The sequence below is a fragment of the Myxocyprinus asiaticus genome, chromosome 16, assembly GCF_019703515.2.
Source record: "Myxocyprinus asiaticus isolate MX2 ecotype Aquarium Trade chromosome 16, UBuf_Myxa_2, whole genome shotgun sequence".
NCBI lineage: Eukaryota > Metazoa > Chordata > Actinopteri > Cypriniformes > Catostomidae > Myxocyprinus > Myxocyprinus asiaticus.
The window spans coordinates 38,938,636-38,965,121 of NC_059359.1; the positions used below are offsets into that span (position 1 = coordinate 38,938,636).

The following is a 26,486-nucleotide window of genomic DNA, read 5'->3' on the forward strand; positions in this document are numbered from 1 at the left end:
CAACAAAAATCAGTGCATGTTTTCTGTCAGAAGCAGGAGAATTTAGTCAAACATATAAAAATCAAGTGCATGCTAATTGTTTCTTACCATTGTGATTCCAAAAGCACCAGTAATTCATGACATCACATTGCATGGCATATGTCAGTGCTCATTCTGGAAGAGAGACTACGTCCACATAAATCCGGATGCATATGAAAACTGCGTTTTCATTTTCAAAACACTCTCCAACCACACTGGTGTTTTCAAGCATTTTCCAAAAGTTTCTTGTCCATACTTAAAAATATGAAAACTCTTAAATCTCCTTACTGCGCATGCAAAAAATTGCCGTTTCATGTACTGTCTGAAACGCAAATGTCCTTGTGTTTCATCGTTGGAAAGCAACTTTTCTTGTTGCCTTTGAAGAAATTCAATGTGTAGGTTGTACAAAGTAACATTTATCTTTAACAATACTATCAAAGTAAATAGCAGGCACAACAGCACCACTACAACATAGGCCGCCATCTCTTTTTATTTTTATCCCCTTTTCTCCCAATTTGGAATGCCCAATTCCCACTACGTAGTAGGTCCTCGTGGTGGCGTGGTTGCTCACCTCAATCCGGGTGGTGGAGGACAAGTCTCAGTTGCCCCCACTTCTGAGACCGTCAACCCACACATCTTATCAAGTGGCTCGTTGTGCACGACACCGCGGAGACTCCGCATGTGGAGACTCATGCTATTCTCCACGATCCACACACAACTTACCACGTGCCCCACTGAGAGCGAGAACCACTAATCGTGACCACGAGGAGGTTACCCCATGTGACTCTCCTCCCTAGCAACCGGGCCAATTTGGTTGCTTAGGAGACCTGGCTGGAGTCACTCAGCACACCCTGGATGCAGGGGTGGTAGTCAGTGTCAATACTCGCTGAGCTACCCAGGACCCCCTAGGCTGCCATCTTGATTGTTTTTGGTTGAATGGATCACATGTCTGCATCATATGACAATAAAAACAATAAATCATCATTTTCAGATATCTCCGTTTTCCTGTCCACACTACAACGTAAAGGTGGTGTTTTCAAATTTATCCACTTGGAAGAGTTTTCGAAAAGCTCAGTTCCCTATCTGTCACTCACTCGAGGTTGTGTCGATGTAGTGACACTAGAGGTCACTCTCGGGAGCCCGAGACACCTCTGGTCTTTTGATAAAAGACCAATGAAAATTGGCGAATGGTATTTGCACACCACTCCCCCGGACATACGGGTATAAAAGGAGCTGGTATGCAACCACTCATTCAGATTTTCTCTTCGGAGCCGAACGGTCATGCTCACCGAGCTGAATTCCCATGACTGTTCATTCACCTCTGCTGGATCTGACGGTGCATTTCAGCGGCTTCTCCCCCCTCTGCACCTGGGCGCTTTGGCAGAAATAAAAGAGTATATTTCTCTAAAAGAGCGGCACACACGGAATGTCTTTTTAAAGATGCCTTTCCGTTTGTGTGTTATTCCTGGTCAGGCTCGTTATCTCTCACCTTCTGACGGTCACGATCACTGCCTTTCGTGTCTGGGCACTGCTCACGCGGAGACAGCGTTCGTGGATGGGTCATGTACTCATTGCGAGAACATGTCCATGGCAACGATGCAGTCGCGGCTTACCTTTGTAAGAAAGCAAGCCACCCCAGAGGCTCCCCACCTCGGTCCTTCTACCCACGGGTATCAGGCCAGCGCGGCTATCACTGGGGCTATTTGGGGACCCCAAATGGACCACCTCCTCCGGGTATCTCCTCACGGACCTCCCATTCCCCAGCACGCTTGTCTGCCCTGATCGGGCTTCCGGATGAGTCTGCCAGCTCATATCACGGCAAGTTCGACCTCTTATTCGGAGCCCGTGAAGGTGATGAGCTCTCGAGCGCAGCATCTGAGAGCGGGCTCGTCCAGTCGGACATGGAAGCCTCAGCTGGGCTCCTCCCTTCGGGTGCGGTCGCCCAGTCACAGGCTGACACGGAGATGACGACATGCTTTCCCGGGCAGCCGCGAGCATCGGGCTAGAGTGGAACCCTCCGTTCTCCCCTGAACCCTCGCTGCTCGATGATTGGTTCCTGGGCTCGCGACGCCGCTCACAGCCATGCCCCGCCCCCGTTCCTTTCTTCCCGGAAGTGCATGAAGAGCTGACAAGGTCGTGGGAGGCACTTTTTACTGCCCGGTCCCAATCTTTCAGCTTCCCGCCCTCACTACCCTCGATGGTGTGGGGGCCAAGGGCTATTCGGCAATCACCCCAGTGGATAAGGCGCTCGCGGTGCACCTATGCCTGCAGAGCGCCGCCACCTGGCGTGGGCGCCCAAAGCTCCTGTCCAAGGCCTGTAGGTTTACGTCATCTCTGATGGTCAAGGCCTATGGTGCCGCTGGACAAGCCACCTCCACCCTGCACGCCATGGCTCTCCTGCAAGTCCACCAAGCCAAGGCACTAAAGGGACAGCACGAGGGTAGTTCCGCCCCGGTATTGATGCAGGAGCTGCGCTCGGTGACCGACCTCACTCTCCGTGCGACGAAGGACACGGCGTGGTCTCTTGGGCGGGCGATGGCCACTTTGGTGGAGCGCCACCTTTGGCTCAACCTGGTCGAGATGGGAGAGGCCGACAAGGCATGGTTCCATGCTGCCCCCATTTCCCAAGTTGGCCAGTCCGACGACACCGAGGACTTTTCCCAGCGGTTCTCAGCGGTGAAGCAGCACCCCGTCTGCTCATCGCCAAGGGCGTCCCCCTGCGGTGACTTCACCGGCTCCGCTGCAGCCCGCCCCTGCGGCCAGGCCCTGGCGTGGAGCCCACCGCAGGAAGCAGACGCCACCCGTCTCACGGCCGCCAAGAACCCATGAAAGGCTTCGAAGCGCCCCTGAGATGGGCGACCCAGGGACGACAAAACCCGCTGCTCTGGAGCTGGTAAGCAGACCACTCCATGCCCCGGTGGAGGGCCGGGAGGAGAATCTTTTGTTAATTTTTGTAATTTGTTTTAGTGAAATATACTGTTTTTAACACATTAGTCTTGTACTGTCTTCAAACTGATGAGCTCAATTTAAAACAAAAAGCGGGTTTGTTCAGTTTTAAAAACAGAAAAGGCTTAAGCTTAATTATGGGGAAGAAAATGCTTAAAATAAAAATATTGTCTTTCTTTGTTGATTGTAGCTTTGTTCTTTTGGCAAAAAGTAGTGTTTTTTTTAAGAAGTGAAGATTGATACAAATTTGGTTCTTCCGGGTCATTGTATAAAAGCGGTTTATTTTTTTGTGAATCAGGGGCCGTTCAAAATTGTTTTTTTTTTATCCATACATGCAGTTTTTTCACTGAGCCCTTAAAGGATGGTGGGGAAAAAAATTGTGGTGTGGGAAAAAATAAGCAAATGCTTTTGCATTCTCTCACAAAACTTTGCGTTCCCCCGACAAACTTTGCTTGCACTCGCAAAACTTTTGCATTCCCAGAGAAACTATGCGTTCTCTCGCAAATTATCTGCGTTCTCTCATAAAACTTGTGCTCTCGTATATGCATTCCTGCTCCTGAATTCTCTGCAGGCTATTGCATTTATGAGAGATAAGTCGAGATGACAGGTGCCGGTGCCTACGTGGAAAACTGTATCTTGTGAACATGTAAAGAGTGAGAAGATACTGTGACTCCATTCTGTATTGCATCATTTACAACATACATAAATCTGATACATGGCATATGCAAAAACAAAAAAATAGAACAGAAAATATATGATTTTAATGCAGATCAAAATGCAATATATTGAAAAAAAAAATACTACAAAAACAAAAGTTTTTATATATGTAGCATGTTTTCCCAAACTACAGGCCTAATGGAATTTGAATATCATATGTTCAAATATCAACTATTATTTTATATGTATGCATGTTTATGTGGCCATTTATCATTCGCCAGCAGATGGCAACAATTGTGTTATGAGTGAGTCAATCATTCAACACTGACATATACTAAACCCATAAATTATTCCTTTACAGGGGACTCCGAAGGGAGAGCAATCATGGTGGCTAAACTAAAGGGTTGTTCCAAACACAAATACGAATGATTTAAAAGTGAGTTCCGAATTGTAGTTATTTTAAAGCCCAAAATCTTCAGTCACCACACATAATGGAGCATTTATTGGTTTATTAATGGAGAGGGAAACACCATCACAACAACAACAAAAACAATAATAATATAGTATTCAATTGTGCACCACAGCATTCCATTTCAATTAGACCACTCGCATTTGATGTAATTTTAACCGTGTTGTCTTTATTTTCACACATTCATAAACTGAAGATTATGATTTGTGCATTGCCTACAGGTGCATCTCAATAAATTAGAATGTCGTGGAAAAGTTCATTCATTTCAGTAATTCAACTCAAATTGTGAAACTCGTGTATTAAATAAATTCAATGCACACAGACTGAAGTAGTTTAATTCTTTGGTTCTTTTAATTGTGATGATTTTGGCTCATATTTAACAAAAACCCACCAATTCACTATCTCAACAAATTAGAATATGGTGACATGCCAATCAGCTAATCAACTCAAAACACTTGCAAAGGTTTCCTGAGCCTTCAAAATGGTCTCTCAGTTTGGTTCACTAGGCTACACAATCATGGGGAAGACTGCTGATCTGACAGTTGTCCAGAAGACAATCATTGACACCCTTCACAAGGAGGGTAAGCCACAAACATTCATTGCCAAAGAAGCTGGCTGTTCACAGAGTGCTGTATCCAAGCATGTTAACAGAAAGTTGAGTGGAAGGAAAAAGTGTGGAAGAAAAAGATGCACAACCAACCGAGAGAACCGCAGCCTTATGAGGATTGTCAAGCAAAATCGATCCAAGAATTTGGGTGAACTTCACAAGGAATGGACTGAGGCTGGGGTCAAGGCATCAAGAGCCACCACACACAGACATGTCAAGGAATTTGGCTACAGTTGTCGTATTCCTCTTGTTAAGCCACTCCTGAACCACAGACAACGTCAGAGGCGTCTTACCTGGGCTAAGGAGAAGAAGAACTGGACTGTTGCCCAGTGGTCCAAAGTCCTCTTTTCAGATGAGAGCAAGTTTTGTATTTCATTTGGAAACCAAGGTCCTAGAGTCTGGAGGAAGGGTGGAGAAGCTCATAGCCCAAGTTGCTTGAAGTCCAGTGTTAAGTTTCCACAGTCTGTGATGATTTGGGGTGCAATGTCATCTGCTGGTGTTGGTCCATTGTGCTTTTTGAAAACCAAAGTCACTGCACCCGTTTACCAAGAAATTTTGGAGCACTTCATGCTTCCTTCTGCTGACCAGCTTTTTAAAGATGCTGATTTCAATTTCCAGCAGGATTTGGCACCTGCCCACACTGCCAAAAGCACCAAAAGTTGGTTAAATGACCATGGTGTTGGTGTGCTTGACTGGCCAGCAAACTCACCAGACCTGAACCCCATAGAGAATCTATGGGGTATTGTCAAGAGGAAAATGAGAAACAAGAGACCAAAAAATGCAGATGAGCTGAAGGCCACTGTCAAAGAAACCTGGGCTTCCATACCACCTCAGCAGTGCCACAAACTGATCACCTCCATGCCACACCGAATTGAGGCAGTAATTAAAGCAAAAGGAGCCCCTACCAAGTATTGAGTACATATACAGTAAATGAACATACTTTCCAGAAGGCCAACAATTCACTAAAAATGTTTTTTTTATTGGTCTTATGATGTATTCTAATTTGTTGAGATAGTGAATTGGTGGGTTTTTGTTAAATGTGAGCCAAAATCATCACAATTAAAAGAACCAAAGACTTAAACTACTTCAGTCTGTGTGCATTGAATTTATTTAATACACGAGTTTCACAATTTGAGTTGAATTACTGAAATAAATGAACTTTTCCACGACATTCTAATTTACTGAGATGCACCTGTAAGTATTGTCTTTTGGGCTTCACTCTGTCATTGCAGTGGCTTTCTCTTCTTGTTGAACTCAAAAGCAGGAATAATGCTGGAATACACATAGGAGAGCTAGCAGATGACTGTCATTATGACGCACATTTTACGAGAGAATGCAAAATAATTTGCTAGAGAACGCAAAATAATTTGCAAGAGCACGCAAAAATTCTCGAGGGAATGCAAAGTTTTGCGAGAGAACTCAAAAGCATTTGCTTATTTTTTCCCTCACCCAACTTATTTTTTCCCCAATACCTTGACCCTTTTGGGGCTCAGTAATTTTTTTGATTATTTTCCTATGTAAACAAGTGTGGGGATGGGGGTGTGGTCGTGTATCTGTCTGCGGGAGAGCAATGAGGCTCATCACCTGGGTTGTAATTATCTCTAACACCTGTCTCTTGTTATAGTGATGGTGGAGTGAGACCTGAAAAGGCGAACCAGTACATCAGAGAGGCAGAAAGAGACCACAGTGAGAGTTGGCTGCATGTGTCTGCCACATTATAGCGTGAAGCCTCAAAGACTCATTTATGTGTGTTTGGCCATTAAGAGCCTTTTTGTTCGATGCTGAAGGAATAATAAAAATACTCTTTTAATACTTTTTTTTTTTTCTCTCCAATTTGGAATGCCCAATTCCCAATGCACTCTAAGTCCTCATGGCGGTGTAGTGACTTGCCACAATCTGGGTGGTGGAGGACGAATCTCATTTGCCTCCGCGTCTGATACCGTCAATCCGCGCATCTTATCACGTGACTTGTTGAGTGCGTTGAAAGCTGTCTCCAAGCAGAGATTAGCCCATTGGATTGTGGATGCCATTTTTCTCGAATACCAATCTCAGGACTTGCCGTGCCCCTTGGGAGTCCGAGCGCAGTCCACTAGAGGTGTTGCATCCTCCTGGGCACTGGCAAGGGGGGCCTCTCTAGCAGACATATGCAGAGCTGCGGGTTGGGCTACACCCAATACCTTTGCGAGGTTTTATAACCTACGCGTAGACCTGGTTTCGACCCGAGTGTTACATGCTAACAGCAGGTAGACTGGGCGGCCGGTTGGGTGTACCACTTGCATTGCGCCTTTCCCCTAATGTGCGCTTTTTTTGTCTATAACAGTTCCCCGTACCGGTGAACTCCGGATGCCCCTTTCCTTAGGACTGTTCGGTGACGAACTTGGCGGAGGAGTAATGCCACCAGGCCCAGTACTCGTGGTATTCCCCTTTTCAGGTGAGCCTGTGGGCTTGGGCTCAGTGCTCCATGCGTGGTGATTCCCCCTTGTTAATCCCGTATGATGAGTTTCCACTGTTTGGTTTCCCCCTTAGGTGAAACCAGTTTCCCCTCGTCAGAGCTTTCTCTGTCTCGGCCACTGTGCTGCGTACCCTCTCTGTAGATAGGGTCCTCCTGTGATATCATTCCACATGTGTACTTCCCCTGTTGGTAAGTCCATGTGAGGTATGCTCCACATGTTAACCTCCCTCCAGTAGGATGTGGTCTCCGTAGTGCTCTCCTTCCTGGAGAGGGAAAAGCACTACCCAGCACTATTCTAGAAAGTGCTCGGCGGGAGATTGCTTAACAGCAAATTAAGAAAGGCACCACCAGTAGCCTACTTTGGTAAGTGCCTCCTCCCCCCTTAATGGGACTAGGGAGATGCCTTACCTAACTCGCTGGAAGGTCACGACGTGGTTGAGCGCTCGCTGCAAGGCATGCAGCAGCTTGCCCATGTCCACTCTTTACTAAATTAACTTGTTAAAACAATCAGATTTTTGGCTGTCTGTCTGAACAAAGCCTAAAATTATTTCCAAAATTTTAGTGCATCTATAATACGTGACAGGCTTTTATGCCTTTTTTGCACTACTGACTGCAAGTGATTAAAGATTAAAACTACCTGATCTCACCTACAATACAAACTAATAAATTACTCAGAGATAATTGGTCACACGGATATGTCTGTTTATTGTGTGTCACCGCCAGACAAGACAATGAGATGCAGACAAAGTGGAGTGTGTCGATCCTGGTATTGTGATAGGGGCGTGACAGTTCATCGGCGTCCTGACAATCCGTGCCATGCTCGCGTCTCTCCCCACGAGGTGCCACTTACTTTTGCCTTTTGAAGTGCTTGCCTTTCATTAACAGGCATCACAAAGGAAAGTAAATCCTGTATGCCACTTCAAAGGCTTGTATCATATTAGGGCCAATGGGCCAGCAACAGGTGTAGGGTAAGAAGAAGGGGCCTGTGGAGGAGATGCTCTTCAGAAACTCACTGGTATGTAGCTGACTGTCTACAGACCATAAAAAGACACCTGAAGAGTTGACATGGCTTCATAAATATAATGCAGATGTCCGTGATCTTTATGACCATGTCCGAGTCTGGTTCATGTGAGTTTTTGTGACTATATTTAACTCTTTATTTAACCACTGAATGGGAAGATTATGTATCTTCTAGGGCTGTCATTGCCCCTAATGAGCATTTCAGCATTCGTCCATCCATTTCACTGCTTAAATATGGGACAATAGGTGTCTCATTCTGGTCATTTTCATTTTGGCCAAAATACAGGATGTCCCGGCTAATAGGGAACAGTTGGCAACAGCCAAATACACCAGTCTGATGCATGTGTATATAGACCAACAACAGAAAGATAGCGCAATCAGAATGCAAAACACATCCTCTGTGAACGGCCCTGACTAAAAATTTTAGTTGATTGAAAGCCCTGCTTTCCACCATTTTCAGATTGCCTAAAATTGGTTTTTGAGTGATAGTTTTGACTATTTAGTATAAATGGATTTGTTTATTAAACTTAGAAGACATTCTAATGTTTTGGTCAAGACACTAAGAAACTCTAAAATTCTAAACCGAGCCTCCAAGGATCAATATACCCTCATTTCCCATACATATATTGCTTAAAATCTTCCTACTTGTTTGTAGAAAAATTAACACCTTTCAAATAAACACTGAAAACAGACCACCCTGGCTGATGCAATTCAAAGAAAGCTCTGTAGCATACATTCAAGCAGAATGTGTGCATTCAGGCAGCACTGCTGTACAACACAAGACACCCCAGTAGACGTTGCTGGATGTCAAAACTAGATTTAGCCTCGGAGTCCTGCAAGGCCTCCCAGATGTCTAGAACAAATTTGCGAACCATGGAGACAGCCATTACGTAACGCACTAGTAGTGGTCAACACTCACAACCCTAAACAGAGGTTGATGACTCATACTCTGCTATCTCTGTCCAGGCATCTATGTGTGAATTAGAGCAAGATAAACATGCATCTTAGTTTCATTTCCTATATAGGAATATATGGAGTGGGTTCTAGTTTTAAAAACACTTGCTGATATACAGTACAGTATACAATGATACACACTGGATCAATCTTTTCCTTACATTGGGATTGAATTTCTATTTATTGGAATTAATTCAGCAAAAACTTGCTTTTCCTGCTGAAAATACCAGCTTTGCTGGTTGTCAGTATGTTGTATTTTGGGTGCTGGTCCCCATCATGGGATACCATGTCATTAGCTGGTATCCAAGCTTGGCTGGTTGTTCTTCTTTCTTTATGGTTTTAGGTGGTTTTCACACTGGGCACATTTGCTGCGGTCCAAATCTGAGCACAATTGTTCCGGCACCCTCTGGAGCGTTGGTGTGGTTTCAGACTTGTGTAAGATTCTGTCGAACCCTGGTGCTTTTCTGTCATCAACTATATGCTATATTTGTGTGTTTTTTTTATTAATTTTGTGTCATGATGCGCATTAGAGTGAACGACATTTGCGCCTCTGTGCATCGCATGCCGTAATTCATCAGTTGTACATGTCCAGGAGAAGGCGACTATATCCGATGCTCTTTTTTGAGGACACATCTGGTTGCATGCTCACTCATGAACATATATAAAAGACACTTCACCTTGTCTGTGTCCCACAATATTTCCCTGACACATGTGATTCATGCGTGTTTGTTTTTGTGCAACTGATGATATCATCATGCTTAAATCGGCAAAAACGCATGCACACCGTGCCACAGTTCCATTGCAACCGAGCTCAGACCACCTCCAACATGTAGTCTCGAGTTCGGTACCGTGGTCTGTTCCCACGGTCCACAAAACAGCTTTCACATAACCAACTTTTCATGCGAACTGTGCACTGTTTCTGACTAAACTGCCAGTGTAAAAGCTCCCTTTGCGTTGTTTTGGGTCCTTCTCAGCTGGTCTGGCTGGCTGACCATCTATATCAGCTTGGGCAGGCTGGGAGACCTGCTAGACCAGCTGAAGACCAACTTGACCAGGTTGGACAACCAGCTAGACCAGCTAAAGACCATCTTGGCCAGACTGGGTGACCAGCTATGACCAGCAAATCACCTTAGGCTGGTTTAAGCTGTTTTTGTTTATTTGTTTTCCTGCAGGGATTCTGGTATGATTTCACCATTAGGCTTCTTTACCAGCAAGGCTCAGAAAGACTATGCTTGTTGACAGGTCCGGCTCCAGATCAAAATCATCGACAGTGCTTTTGAAAATAGTGGGGGTGCTCTGTATAAAGTGGAGGCCTTTTTTTTTTTTTTTTTGTATTCAATAATGTTTAATGGTACCAAAGCAACTTAATATTTAATCAACAAATTACACTGGCCTTGTTTAAGAATGCTTAAAAAAAATAAATAAAATAATAATAAATAAATATATATATATATATATATATATATATATATATATATATATATATATATTCACAATCATTTGCAACTGTGTTTTCTTTGTGCATAAATGAAGCAAGCGATGTTGAAAGAAGTTGCCCACAACCACTGTTCTAGAGCAGGGGTGGGCAACTATTTTGGTAAAGGGGCCACTTAAATCAGGCTTTAAGTAGTGCATAGGGGGCCACATTGTATTCCTTTTGAGATACAATGTTCCGCATTGATTTGGTTTTTGTATCTTTTAAGCCCATAAATAGTTGTTTACTACATTTTCTGAAGTGTATTTGTGACTAATGGGACTATTCTGCAATTGCCTAAAGTATTGTATTGCTCTACAAAATTATATACTTTTCTGCAATGCATTAAAAAACTGAATAAAGGCTGCGCTTATTATAAATTATTTATTTAATAATCTTTACTTCCCTGTTAATTTATTATTCAATTTAACACTCTCTACATCAGGCGTCTGTTTTAATAATAATACAAAAATAAATAAAAAATAGAAAATTATAGAACTTTTAATGTTTGTCGCAAAGTGGGTGAGTTTACTTATTTTATTCTTAAAACATTACCCGTTTACACGGTAAAAGTGTCATGATGCGGGTCTCATCAATGGTTTGTTTTTCCATTCAGCACACAACTGAATTAAACAGGCTGCATGACTATGATAAATGATTACTGCAAGAGTTAGATTAACATGCAGGTGGGAGGGGACTTCTACATTTCTAAATTGCACAAATAAAAAATACATATACATATTTGTCTCTCGCTTGTTTTTGCTCACGTGTCAATTATTACCCCTCTGCTTGTCAATGATGCCAAGATCTACTTTTATATTTAATTTCATCAATGAGAAGGTTTACCTGCAAACTTAGTAGCACCAAACATCACAAGCAGCCTCAAGAGTGGCCGTATAACACTTTTCCTTGAGCACTAGAGATCACTAAGTTTGTTCAAAAGGGAAAGCGAGAGCTAGAAAGAGTGCCCTTGCATGCATGGTTGCCAGATTTGACAAAATAAGTATAACATTAGGCAGGATATTTCCAATTTGCGTAAGTATAAATCTCAAATTGGGGGTATTGCGTCTCTTATCTGGCAACCCTGAGCATGTTAAATGCTTGTGGAGGCTTGTTAGGTCCCAATGCAAGATAACTGATATATCCAATGAAAAAAAAAAAAAAAAACTCTTTTAGGATAAATGAGCCGCAGCCACATTAAACCATGTGGAGGGCGGATCCGGCCTGCGGGCCGTAAGTTGCCCAGGTCTGATCTAGAGTCATCTTTTGAATTTCACTGACAGTTAAGGTTTGGATTTTGGTTAGACCAGCAGTTACGGACTGCTTTATTCCAGAGCAAAAATCAGAAGCAACAGGAGGTGGATTAAGTGAGATACTTCCACTATTAATACTGTATGCGCGAGCAGAGGTTTTAACCAATCAAATGTTCATGTGTACATTAAAGGCATGAAAGCAGATTGCTTTGCCTACAAATAAACCAGCCTGGTCTCATTCCGTCCTTTGGATGAGACATTAAACCGTGGTCCCAGGGCACTTTTCGTAAAGAGTAGGGGTGTAACCCCGATGTCCTGGCCAAATTCCCCCCACTGGCCCTTATAAACCTTGGCCTCCTAATAATCCTCATCCCTAAATTGGCTATACAACTGTACTCTCTTCTCCACCAATAGCTGGTGTGTGGTGAGCCAGGTGGATGCTGCACACTGGTGGTAGGTAAGGAGAGTCCCCTGTTCTGTATGTAAAGTGCTTTGAGTGTAATGTCAGCAAAGCACTATATAAATATAACATAAATTAATTAATTAATTCATGAATATTACATGATGGTGGCAACATTTTTGCAAACCAAAATTACAATATGTGCCTTATTGCACGATTCGCTGCAGTTTCCCACTTAAGTATCCAGTAGGGGGGCGCCAAAAGTGAGCAAAATGGTGTCGTAATCAGAAGAGGCTTTTAAGGTGAATATTAGATGGAGGTTTTCATGAGTAAAATGTACCTCTCTAAACTAAAACTTTAACCTAAACCTAACCAAAAGTGATCTAAAATAAAAATAGAGGTGAACAAAACAGACATCCGTCTATGAGACTAGGTTGAAATTAGGACACACTGATTTGCAAGATCATACACATTTATTAGTTTTGATGCAGTTATTTGTGTGTTCACTGGGCTTCAAGAAAATCTGCTTTGCCAAAATACAGTATAATTAGGCTTACATTTTCGATTGAGGGTGGTGAAATGTTCATTTGAGGGTGCTTAGCAAGTGCCCCTGTAGAACTGGGCCTGCTTGTTGACCAGCTTCATCAACTATAACAAAAATACTATTTTTTCTTCTGTTCAGCAGTTTCACTTCCCTAGTTTGGATTACTGCTGAGATTCAGTGGTGTGGCACTGCTAACACTTTTAGTTCCTTTATGATAAATTGCTTGTGTTTTCCCCTATTTGTAAGTCACAATGGAAAACAGTGTCTGCTAAATTAATAAATGTAATGTAAATGTACTCAAAAGTTTGGATGCATTAAATTGATGCATTAAATTGATCAGAAGCACTACATTAAACATTAGTTTTGCTGCAAATTATTATTACTGTTTGATATCACAGTTTAATATTTTAATTTATTATAAAATTACATTTTTACCTGTGATGTCAAAGCCCCATTTTGAGAAGTCATTATTCCATTCTACTAAGAAAATAGGATTTTAAGAAATTATTTTAATGTGCTAATTTGGACAGTTGAAAATGGCTGTGCTACTTAATGAAGTATGGACATCGCAATACAATGGATTTAAAAAAAAAAAAAAATTAGTTGCTTCAGTACTGAGGTATTGAGTACAATTATATTTCTTGCAAGTCACTTTACCTTCTGAAGTCAAACTTTGGTTTTACAGTTGCCAAAAGAAACAAATCTTTCTAGAAATTCATCAGTCTATTGTTATTTTGAGAAATGAAGGCTATTATGTGCACAACTGTCTTGAAAGAAGAAATTAATCTGGACCTAACCAGGATAGAGAGGGAAGTGGAAGGCCCAGATTCACAAAAAACAAGAAGACAAGTACATCAGAGTCTCTAGATTGAGAAACTCCTCACAGGTCCTAAACTGGCAGCGTCATGCTGAACACCAGTTTCATCTGCAACAGTGAAGAGAAGACTTTGACATGTTGGCAGTTTAGGCAGACTTTCAAAGACAAGCCATATCTGACACTGGCAAATAAGAAGAAAAGTGTAAAATGTGCAAAAGAACTAAAAATAGTGAGTGGTAAATCTTTGGAAATTAGGATTATTGACTGGCAAATCAGTTGGAAAATCGATGGGAAGTGCTGCAGAAAGCATGAGATGAACCTTTACCTGAAGATCTAGAATAAACTGACTGCTAAAAATCATTAAGGAAGAAGTTGTTAAATCAGCCAATCATATTAGAGCTTGCTAAATCAAGAAAGTACTTTCCAGTTGCCTTTGGGTTGAAACCATCTAATTAAAACCACTTTTAAAAGAAGCATTCAGAGTTTGAAGCTCTTAACTCTCATCATTTTAAAAAGTGTATTTTTATTTTTAATCTATAAGTAGCTTCGTCCCTCTCACTCTCTTTCATGCTCTTTCTCTGTCTCGCATCCTCTGGCTAATTTTGTGACGTCTGACCTCTGAACAACTGAAAGTAAATGCTGCCGCATGGTGGCAGGGTCACAGGTCAGCACTGATTGACCACTCAGCAGGAAGCCACTTTGACATTTGAAGGATTGTAAGGTGTGTTTCGTTCTCGCTGTCTGCACAGCCTCTGGTGCTGTTGTCCTCTGAACTGCAGGCTAATGTGGCCACAAGTACCAAACATGTCTTTCCTCATAACAATCTCCAGAGATCATTCCTGTCTTAAAAGCAGCAGCCAAAAAAGAAGATTAATTAAAAACTCTGTGTGCCCAAATGTGTGATGATTTTAGGAGGAATGGTTCTATGTTGCAAATAGATCTCTTCTCTCTTGAATTGGGTAACATATTAAATGGTATTTGTAATCGCTAAAACTACTACATATGCAATTAATAGTGCCATTCTTGATGTGAGTAATGCGTGCAGTTTATATAGACATTGTGTATGTTATGTTGTATATACAGTTCTCGTGCAGCACGACCTTTGACTAAACGGCAAAAGGTCTGGCCCACGAAGCAGCTTATTATGGCCAAGAACTGTCCACTTAGACAGAAAGAGACTGTAAACTACAGTTTTTGTTTTACAAAATGAACAAAGAAACACTGGAACAATAGCATAAAATATGTTTAGCTATCTGTCCAAAAGTAATTACTAAGTAATAATAATGGAATATAAAGTTTTACTCATGGATATCTAGTTTAACCCTCTGGGGTCTGAGGGTGTTTTGGGCCCTGGAGAAGTTTTGACATGCCTTGACATTTGTGCTTTTTTCAGTTGCTTAAAAACATATTAATGGCTAAAGTCTGATAACACTGTATTAAGCACAAACTGGGCTAGAATAATATGTGAACAACATGTTTGTACATGTTTGTACTTTTGAGAAAATAACGTTTATGCGTGGTTTTTGAAAACACAAAAATTTTAAGTCACTGAAATAAGGCCATACAACACATACTAAACATTTGTTCACAAGGCTTTTGAGCCTAGAGTTTTTGCTGCAAAATGATGTGAAAACCATCCTGATCACACATTCATACAAAACAATATAGTCATTTAAGTTTTGTAAGACACTTTTAGTGTTAGAAAGGCCATATGCGAGGAGGCGTGGATGATCATGAATATTGATGTGATTCACACCTGAAGAGACAAAGACCACTCCGCTGAGAGAGAATGAATGTGAGGAGACTTAATGATTGAATGTATTGTTTGTAGCGTATTCACAAAATCAAGTTTAAGTTAAAAGTAATAATCTGACTATTCATTTTCTTTACATAAAGGCTTTACTTAAAAACTTCAGAGCTACACTACCGTTTAAAAGTTTTTAGATCTGTAAGATTTTTTAATGTTTTTAAAAGAAGTCTCTTCTGCTCACCAAGGCTGCATTTATTTGATCCAGAATACAGCAAAAACAGTGATATTGTGAAATATTTTTACAATTTAAAATAACTTTTCTATTTGAATATATTGTAAAATGTAATTTATTCCTGTGATCAAAGCTGAATTTTCAGCATCATTACTGCAGTCTTCAGTGTCACATGATCCTTCTGAAATCATTCTAATATGCTGATTTTCTAAAATGGGCATATTTACAGCACATTTTTAACATTTACACCCGAACAGATATTTGCAAGCACAAGCTTCGTTGATAATAATGAGGCAGCATAAACACTAGTTATAATATAATCTAAACATTCATATTGTTTTTATATCATATTACATATCATATTGATATCATACAACATACAATTTAAATACCTGCTTTAGCCAAAACAACATTTAAATGTAACTAAAACTTGCCTGTTAGGACATATTTCAAATATTAATACTCTGAATCCTGACTGGCAAGTCTGGAAGTAGTCCAACTAGTAAAATATATATATATGTTTATATAAAATAGCATGTCAACTAATATGTAAGTAAAACTAAATGACTTACTCATCCGAAATTGTATCCTCGGCTGGATCAAGTTGCTCATCAAACGTTCATCGTTGGATTTCCCTCTTCTTCTGAGGAAAATGTGAACTCTTCGTCACTATGCTTCCTCACCTGTGTAGCATGCCATCTTCCAAATGCGCAGAAAAGTGAATGAACTTGATGTTTTTTAAGGCATTGTTGGGGGTGTTTACCATTTGCATTGATCGCCTCAGCACATTACTGTATGAATAGCGCGCTCTGCTGGTGGGTGTGATCACATTAGGGATAATTAGCTGAGCCAGAAGAAACTGTACATCGCTTTGTTTCATACAGATTACATTGCAGGAGAATATTTGTTTTAAATTTGAATTATTTTATTTAAAAGTAGACTTTTTAAGCTTTCTTTTCATGTTTGTGTGATAAATATTCGCAGAGTTTCAGTTCATTTTTGTGATGTTTTTCAGAAAGATGCTTGCAGAGACAGAGACGGCTGAAAGTGCACCCTGTTACAAAAGCGCAAGGTTTTGTTGTTATTGTGAGTGTACACAAATAAAAGTAGACCCTTTATAGTCTCTAATGATGTCTTACACATATCTGTATGCCCAAAAATGATGGAGTATTTTAAGTTGTTTCCGCTGTTATGAGGAAAAATTCCAGCAGGACACGCTGGCGCATCCGTCGACCCCAGAGGGTTAAGGATATCAAACTAAACTCGCTCATTATATCATTATACCTGGTAAACCTCATAAACACAACTTTCTTTTCCTTGCATACTTATAAAAAAAAAATAAAAAAAAACTCTGTTTCATTACTATCGGAAGTTGTGTAAATTCCACCAATTAGATTAGAGCTTGGCAGATGAAGAAAGTACTTTCTAGTTTTGTGTGCAATATGCATCAGCAAATACTTTCACACAGGCCCAGTTGGTATTGGATAACTTTGTTTGCTTCAATTAATAACATTATCATTTAAAAACTGTATTTTGTGTTTATTCAGATTTCTTTTGTTTTATGTTAGATTTTGTTTGAATTTTTGAACAAAATTAGTATGATATATACATAAAAACAGAAGAAATCAGGAATACTTCTTCACAGCACTGTATATGTTTTTGTGTCTCTGTCTCTCTCTCTTTCTCTCCTTTAGTGTGTGTGTGTGTGTGTGTGTGTGTGTGTGTGTGTGTGTGTGTGTGTGTGTGTGTGCAACGTTATCTCATGAGAACTTATATGTACTCTTACATAAAGTTTGGTTCAAGTTTGGTACATTCTCTTATGTTTGCATAGACACCGAAACTTACAATACTGATGTATTGACAGCATGTAAACGTCATCATTTTACGTATTAACACCTATAGAAACGTACAAATGTTTACGTGTAATGTTTGAATTGATTAGTATTGAATCATTCATAGAATTAATCAGTTAAATACATTTAATTTATAATCACTGAGATTATTTAAATGCCATCGCATTTATTTAATGCAGTTGACATTATAATATGATATTTTAACGGTTTCATTCAGTTCTGTGTGATTTCTGCTGCCCTATACAAAGTTTTAAAGGATTATCGTTTAATCATTTATTAAACATTTAATTAAATTTTTGTTTGCCATGAGACATAATAGGAGTTTTCAGAATATGCCAAAAAACGAAATAAACCACAAAAAGCAACATAAAACAACAATAAAATTTTACACGACCTCGCCTGCCATGGTAAAAGAGCCAGCGCCCATGCCTACCACTGTAAATGAGCCAGTGCCCATGCCTGCCACGGTAAACGAGCCAGCGCCCATGCCTGCCATGGTTTACGAGCCAGCGCCCATGCCTGCCACAGTTAACGAGCCAGCGCCCATGCCTGCTATGGTCAACAAGCCAGAGCCAGTGCATCTCGCCTCGACCGTCCCAGAGCCAATGCATGTTGCCTTGACCGTCCCAGAGCCAATGCCTGTCATCTCAACCGTCCCAGATCCAGCGCCTGTAGCCTTGACTGTCCCAGAGCCAGCGCCTGTAGCCTCGACCGTCCCAGAACCGGCGCCTGTAGCCTCGACCATCTCAGAGCCAGCGCCTGTAGCCTCGACCGTCCCAGAGCCAGTGCCTGTAGCCTCGACCATTCCCTTTTCACTGCCCATGGTCATGACCATGGAGGTCATTTCCCAATCTCTGCCCATGTTCACGACCATGGAGGTCGTTCCCCAGTCTCTGCCCATGCTCACAACCACGGAGGTCGTTCCCCAGTCACTGCCAGTGCTCATGACCACAGAGGTCGTTCCCCAGTCTCTGCCCATGCTCACGACCACGGAGGTTGTTTCCCAGTCTCTGCCCATGCTCACGACCTCAGAGGTCATTCCCCAGTCTCTGCACATGCTCACGACCATGGAGGTCATTCCCCTGTCAGTGCCAGTGCTCTTGACCACAGAGGTCGTACCCTTGTCACTTCCAATGCTCACGACCACAGATGTTGTTCCCTTGTCACTGCCAGTGCTCACGATCACAGAAGTTGTTCCCCAGTCTCTGCCTATGCTTACGATCACGACCCAGGCCTCCTGACCCTGTCCCTGCTCTGTGGTCACTCCCAGGCCTGTTGAACCTATCCCTGCCCTGTGGCCGCCCCCCAGGCCTCCTGATCCTGAATGCCCCAGTGCTCACCCTAGGGGGAGACCTAAGAGAAATAGTGCTCCCTGAGTGTGCCCTTTGGGGGAGGGTTCTGTCATGAACTCCGATTCCCATCAGTCACAGCAGCATCCAAATATGGTCACCCTGGACTCAATTTCCCATGCTCCACCTCGATCCCAATCACCGGAGTTCTGATCAGCCTCACCTGCACCACTTCACCACAGTTATGTCTGCACCCTTTATAATAGACTCTGTCACATTCACTCACTGTGAAGTATATGCTCTATTCCTTGTGTCTAAGATGTTACCAGCCTTCAAAGTTCTGCCTGATTCCTTGTTGATATACCTTGCCTGTTTTTGACCACGAATTTGCTTCTAGCTTGATTATCCCTGTATGCCAATCGCCTGACCTCTGCCTGTACTCATTGCTGGATTTTTGCTTGTCGTTTGAACTGTACTGTTGCCTAACCTTCATTAAAACTCCAAATTGCACTTGCATCTTACTCTCCTGGTGTAATTTCATGACAATAGGGTCCATTTAAAAATCTGATTTATGTCATTATTTCTGCATTAACAAGTGCATCACACACTCTGACGTGAACAACTCTGTTTCTCCCTCATTCACATACACTCACAGCGCGACATGAGATATGAACCTTGTAAAGATGATTAATAAAAACAACAACAACAAGGAGCTTGGTTAAAATGTTTCTCATCTTTGTTATCTTCCAAAATTACAGTCATCATTTGGAATTTTTTTTTAAAAGGCAAGTGACAGTGAATTAGTTTAATGCAACCACTGATTATATTATTGTATCTGGTTTGACACAAAATGTTTCAGCATTGACAGCTTTTGTGGGGGCTTATTGTTGTGACATTCATTTTCCAGTAGTCTTTAAGCCACCTGTAGTTGTTATAACACCCTATAACAGCGCATATTCATCCAGAACCTCCGCTGCTCGCAATCACCAGTAAAGTTAGTCTAGCTGGTAACAACAACTAAGCGGAAGTGTGGAGCATCCGAGAGGAAATCTATCGCTTCAATGGCGCCGCCCATGGAGAAGTCAGGAAAAAGGTGGATATGTTTGAATGATAATGACAGCGTCATTCTGGAGTGCATGAGGAGAAGATTTACAGCCATTAATAATATAAATTTCACTCTCTACCTCACACAAAGCTATTGTATGCCATCAGGGAGCACATCAGATGCAGCGCATCGCCCTTTGGACAACTTTTGTACAGAATTTTGCCATTTTTCTGAATAAATTATTGTGATTAAATGTACCTGCCTGTTATGTGTTTATATGTGCTTAATAAATGGTTATGGTTAGGTTTAGGAGTAGGTGTGGGATTAGCAGCTGTAAAATATATATAAATGGATATATTTTAACAAAAATTATTGCTACTTTACATTAATTTACTTGTTACATGTTTTTATATTATTGAAATGTGGTTATGTTTAGAGGTTGGGGTAGAGTTAAGGGATCTAAAATATCTATAAAACAGTAAAAATTTACAAATATATTTATAATTGATTTGCATATTCCAATATAGTTGTAATGGATTTGTCAATATTTTATGTTTCTAAAGCTGTAAATAAGTAAAAAAAAAAATGTTTTAGATGCTTTCAAACATCCATATTTTACGTTTTAGTGTCTATTCAAACAAAAAAACATGTATGTTTAATGTTACAAAAATTAACGTACAAATAGCTACGTATATTAATGAGATCAGGCTGGTGTGTGTGTGAGACACCTTGATCTCTTGGAGAACTCTGACACCTGCTGTACTGCTCTCATATCCCACTATTTTTGTTTTTTTTAAAAACACGATCATGTATTTGCATTCAGTCTGAGAATGAAATAAAATAACCCCTCTATTGTGTGAAAAGAATAATTCAATATTCATGCTTTTTTGGTATTCTATTTTTTTATTTTTTATTTTTTTATTTTATTTTTTACATTTAACTCAGTTCAAGGTCTGAATTCCTGATGTTTCATAACAAAAAGTGTGAATAATTCAACTTCATTACAAAAGCATCGAAGCAAGGTGTCTATTGGGTTGCATTTGGATTGCACTATGTCTGGTTCCTGTATATTTTGATAGGTTGTTTTCTATCGAATTAAGCTTCTATACAGTTAGTGATGAGAATGGAAGATTGCCATCCATTGCGAGGGTGGGGAAACAAGGTTCTTGGATGATCGCATTCATTATCAGATAAGAATGAAAATTATAGGTACTGTTGTCAGAATATATTTTCTTGTGTCTGTTTGTCAGTGCTTTTGAGTTATTTGAATGGCTCTTAAAAGCTCGGTTGGTCAGTTGGTTGGTACAAAATAATTCCGTACAGGATGTCTCTAGGAATATAATAAAATGTCTCATTAAGGTCTGATAATTATGGAAGTAAGTAATTATTTTCTATGTATTTGGATTGTATTTAATGCATGCTAAATTAAGTACACATGCAGTGGCATGTTTTTGGACACCTAGGTCACTTGTCTGAATATCATTACCTTAGATACAATATTGAAATCAAGTGACATCTTCAAACAAATTTATCACTTTTCGGAGCACTTTTTGCTGTTATTTTTAACACAAAAAATGTCCTCTTAAGTTCAAACAGGTCTCCGAGCAGAGTAACCACATGTGAAGTTCATCACAGTAAATATGGGCACGTGACCTAACAGGAAATTGTCCAAGTACATGTATCTATTGTATATCATTTGAGACCTAAGAAACTTCTTTTTGTGAATGTTTTGCCATAATAAATAAATGCAGTTTGGTTTGATATTTTGTTAATTCATGCAATGATTCATTAATTTGAATCTTAGAAAGTGTTCTACATTTCCATCTCTCTCTCTTGTGCATCTTGTTTCACACAAGAATAACACATGTACACGGTCTGGAGCTCCGCTGCGTATCACACTTTTTAGCTGTGCTGAGCTCGGTCTCATTGGCTGCCTCTGTCCACAGCTAAGCTTGACCCAGTAAACTTTGTAATGAACCTGAATTCCCATCACCTCATTGGCTTCTGTTTGGTCATGTGACCGCTCTAACATCCACACGCCCCTTCCCATGTGTCTCCACCCCGTGGCAGAGAGCACCTTCCAAAAATTTCTGTTGTGATGTCAGTTATTTTTCCCATTCTCTGCTCTATCGCTGGGAGGAGAAATACGCATGCTTCTGTGTGCTCTGCACATAAACAGCCGAACAATTATTATTATGATTTGTGGGTAAACACAAGCAGCAGGAAATCGCTGGCACGGAGCAAGGCGCTGCAGAAAGACGCGTCTCAGACTCTGCCTGTGTTTTGTCTAAGTCTTGTCTCAGCCAACACACTAAAGGATTAAAACCCTCCTATTGGCTGTGTTGCCCATCATTGTAGTCTGCTGCATGAGGAACAGTGCATCGTTGTGACTTTGGATAACAGTTTCACATCATGTAAAAATCTTGTGTTTTAAAGAAATATTTCTCACAAAAATTATTTAATCACCCTCATGTTGTGCCAAATCCATATGCAAATGTTTTTTCTGTGGAACACAAAAGTAGACATTTTTCTGAAGAATTGTTTTTCCTCCAAGTCTACAGTGGTCACATCTGTCGAACTCCAAAATTGTTTGCTGTACAGAACTACAAAAGTGCCATAAGAGAAGTCGATTCGACCTATCCAACACTTCATTTAAAGAAAGAAATGTCTGCAAACCAAATTGGTTACTCATTCCATATTTATTTATGCAATACATAGTCACACAACTATGATGATTATGATAATTAATTGTCTGTTTTAGGGCTTTCACGATTATGACGGTTAATTGTCATACAAATTACCATACATTTGTCATAGGTTTATGTGTGTCATAAACCGTAAAAAGTCATTTATTCATATTTAACTTTTGCACGATTTCATTTAAGGCTATAACAATGTATGAATTACATAAAAATAATATTTTAAATATCAAAATATTTCAAAATACTTGGTCCATTTTGCATTTTTACTGTTGTTGTTGGAACCCGGCCTACCTGAATAGCTATTATATTATATTTAGGGCTGTCATTCAATACAATTTTTAATCAGACTAATTACATGGTTTGCAGATTAATTAATCGAATGAATCACATATATAAATATTTTCTGAGAAAGCCCCTCAAATAACAATTATTCAATATATAATGATTAAATAATTATAAATAGTTATATTTAAATAAATATAAATAAATTATATATATATATATATATATATATATATATATATATATATATATATATATATATATATATATATTGCAAAAAATAATAATACAGATAATTAAAATGCATTACATTATTTTGGCACACAAGTGAAGTATTATAAGAGACAATACAAAAAGTGGCTTTAGAATATAATATATTGTTTATTTTCATATTATTAAACATAAGCCTATCATTGGCCTACCGTTCAAAGAAATCCATTTTGCAGCTGAATTCATCAATCAGTCTGAGATTTATTATAAGGGCTTGTCTAAGGATGCATCAATGTACACATGAATCAGACGGACGCTTTTGGAGTGTCTCGGTTGCCTCCCATCATAAACATGGTTTTTATGTTGCTGTGTCGAAGTTTGAAAAACACGTCTTGAGATTCTTTCCTTCAGATTTGCAAGAAGGTGTTCTCATCTTGTGTTGTCTGCCCTCGGTAAGTGTGGTTTGTTCTCTGTCTGTATAAGCTGCGCGTTGCCTATAAAGCTAGTTTCGCTTATTGCCCCCTGGAAAAAAAAACAGGTGGTACTCCAAGCTTGAATTGTTCAGATGGAAGGAATGATTATTTGCGCATTAGTTTTTATATAATTAATGGCACTGAATTAAAGTGTTAAACCTAAAACCATGATTATATAATATAATATAATTATATTATGCAATAGTAAAATATTTTTCAAAAATTCTTCACTTTTACTCGTTATTTTAATTCTCTCCGATAAAAACCCACAAGCCCTTATTTCACATGAAGAAAGACCTTTGAGATTCTGTGTTTCTTCATTATATCATCTCGGGCGTAACACAGGGCTCCTCTGTGTTGCTGCATGTCATTAACACTGTGCGTATAAGCCCACAATGACAAATAACATTTGGCATTGCACGATCGTTAAATTAAAGTGAAATCGGAGCGCTCTGCTTTCACTAAATTCCTCGTTTATATTTTCGTAGGTAGTTTGGCGTGAACCTCTGCAGACGGCGCATGCATCACAGTGTTTCAAGCCTGGTTCAAAAGCAATTAATCTTCACATGCTCTTCAGAGTCCACAGAGCGGAGATGGTCAGAGTTCAATTGAATGAGACACTGAGTTCATTCCCCTATTTGGACAGTAAAATGTTATTGGAATTTAAAGTGCACAATAATAGTGGCAATTTCAAATAACCACGGTTAGAACAAATAATCACAATCAGACAATTATTCAATAATCGCGACAGGCCTGGATGTGTCATTGTAAAGAAAGAGCTGTGTAAATATTTTCTAAAAAATTATACTTTTTTGTCTTTCGTAACAGCATGTAGGGTAAGTAATGACAGATTTTTCAATTTTGGGTGAACTATCCCTTTAAGATTTTTAACTTCTTTTTGCATGTTTTATCTATTTTCTGTAATTCCCCACAGCCCTTTTTTATTCCATGTTCCTTAAACCCCCAGCATACACACATCCCCTTTCTTATTCTCAATCTCTTTGCTTTCCCATGCCCTGCCTCCCCCAACACAGCTGGTTTTCATCCCTTCAAGAGAGAGCAGAATGGTTTGCCTGTGTGTAGGAGAGCTCAGGAAGTGGTCACATGGATTAAGGATATGGGATGCATATTTCAAGTCAAACTCATCATCAATCTGTCCCTTTTATTCAGGTAGAGGAATACATTAGGGATAGCTCAGGGTGTTTTGTGGCCATCACTCATGAAGAGCCAGTCACATTTACCTAGACCATAGAGGTCTGGACAAGTGGTAGCCTGCTTTTATCTAATATTATACAAAAGACACAGGATTGAATTACTATGATTGACAAATTAAACTGCAGATTTCAAGTACTTTGTTTGGGAGAATTTATTTTTGGTATATCTCTTCAATATTAAAAGCCTTTTTATCTGTGAAACCATCATTGTGTGTTTATATATTTACTTACTTCCAACTTTTCTTGTTCCCGAAGGGCAATTGTTTACACTACAGAGGCACAAAAACATAACATACAAAATACAATACAATACAAACAATACGATACAAAAAAGAAATAATTACATAATACAAAGCATAATCCAAAACGTAAAAACTTTAATTACTACCTCCTCTATGAATTAAGCAATGAAATGGCTGAAGGATTAAATTAGAATTTATATCTATTAGACCTTACTATCACAACTCTATAAAGGGTGCCTGAAGGTAATGTTTGAAAAGCATGATAGAGAGGATGGGTACTGTCAGACAGAATAGATTGAACTTTACTCAAAACATGTTTTTCGTATAAGTCGAAAAGACTTAACTGTTGAACTCCAATGACTTTACCACAAGTGTTAACAATCCTTGTTAATGCATTTTTGTGTTTTACACTTAATGATGCAAACCAACAAAGCAAAGAAAAAGTAAGTATAGCTCAATATAGGCTCAATATAGGTTCTGTAATAAAGAGTCATCAATGAACTGTCATTGACAATGACAGTAGAGGCATTGATAACTCTTCTTACACAGACTCTCTGTATTCATTTCAAAGGTCAACTTACTGTCAATTATAGTACCCAGATATTTATAGTTGTCTACTAAATCTGTGGATTGACCATTGATTTGGGTATTTGCAGGAGCAGATTGTTGCCATCTAAAATCAATACACATTTCTTTGGTTTTAAAATCAAGAAAGCATTTTGACACCACTTTAAAAAATACTCTACAGCAGGACAATGAGACAGTTCATCCTCCTTCAACAAACTCACTAATACAGAATCGTCAGCAAATTTGAGGATATGCCAATCCATAAACTTGCTACGACAATCATCAGAATAAAGAATGTATAAAAGAGGTGAGAGAACACACCCCTGGGGAGAACAAGTAGATGTTATAATCACCCTGGCACACAGTCATTCACTCTAACTCTTTAGGTACTGTTCGTAAGAAAATCCAGTATCCAACCATCCAAGTTGGAGTCTATGCTAAAACGATCTATAAGTTTATGAACTAACAATTGTGGTTGAATAGTATTAAAAGCTGATGAAAAATCGACAAACATTAACCTAACATGATTTCCTCTGCCCTCTAGATGCTTATATACAAGGTCAAGAAGTGTTAATGTTGAATCATGCACCCCCCCTTCTAGGTCTATAGGCAAATTGCAGTGGGTCAAGTTAATTTTCGATTTTAGCATGGATCTTATGTTTTATCAGTCTCTCAAATGATTTCATAATTAAAAGATGTCAAAGCCACAGGCCAATAATGATTCATTTTTGTAGGTTGCCTATTTTTAGCCACCGGCACAACAGTGGACTATTTCCATAACTTCGGGACCCTCTGCTGATAAACTGGCCAATTAAAAATATATGAAAAAATAGGACTTATTTGCTCGGCGCAATGTATGAGCACAAGACTCCCAATATTATCAGGGCCAGGACTTTTCCCAGCTTTGCAGCACCTAAATGAATTAACAACCCTTTGTACATTAAAATGAATGTCATGGCTATGATTGTGAAGACTATGTTTTAAAAAAGTAGTTTCCCTACTAAAGTCATGAACAT

The 26,486-nt window shown here is 39.8% G+C and overlaps 1 protein-coding gene across 5 annotated transcripts in view; it reads left to right on the forward strand.

Annotated features, from left to right (window-relative positions):
- LOC127454417 (calphotin-like) overlaps positions 1-26,486 on the forward strand; it is a 192,902-nt gene that overhangs the window by 134,162 nt on the left and 32,254 nt on the right. Inside the window, exon 4 of one of the 5 annotated variants that reach the window (XM_051721604.1) lies at positions 16,609-21,419. The exons of the other annotated variants lie outside the window; for them this stretch is intronic. Coding sequence (XP_051577564.1) covers positions 17,752-18,687 — 936 coding nt within the window. The 5' untranslated portion in view covers positions 16,609-17,751 and the 3' untranslated portion in view covers positions 18,688-21,419. Of the gene's footprint in view, positions 1-16,608; positions 21,420-26,486 lie in introns of those variants that run through there. 5 annotated transcript variants of the gene reach the window in all.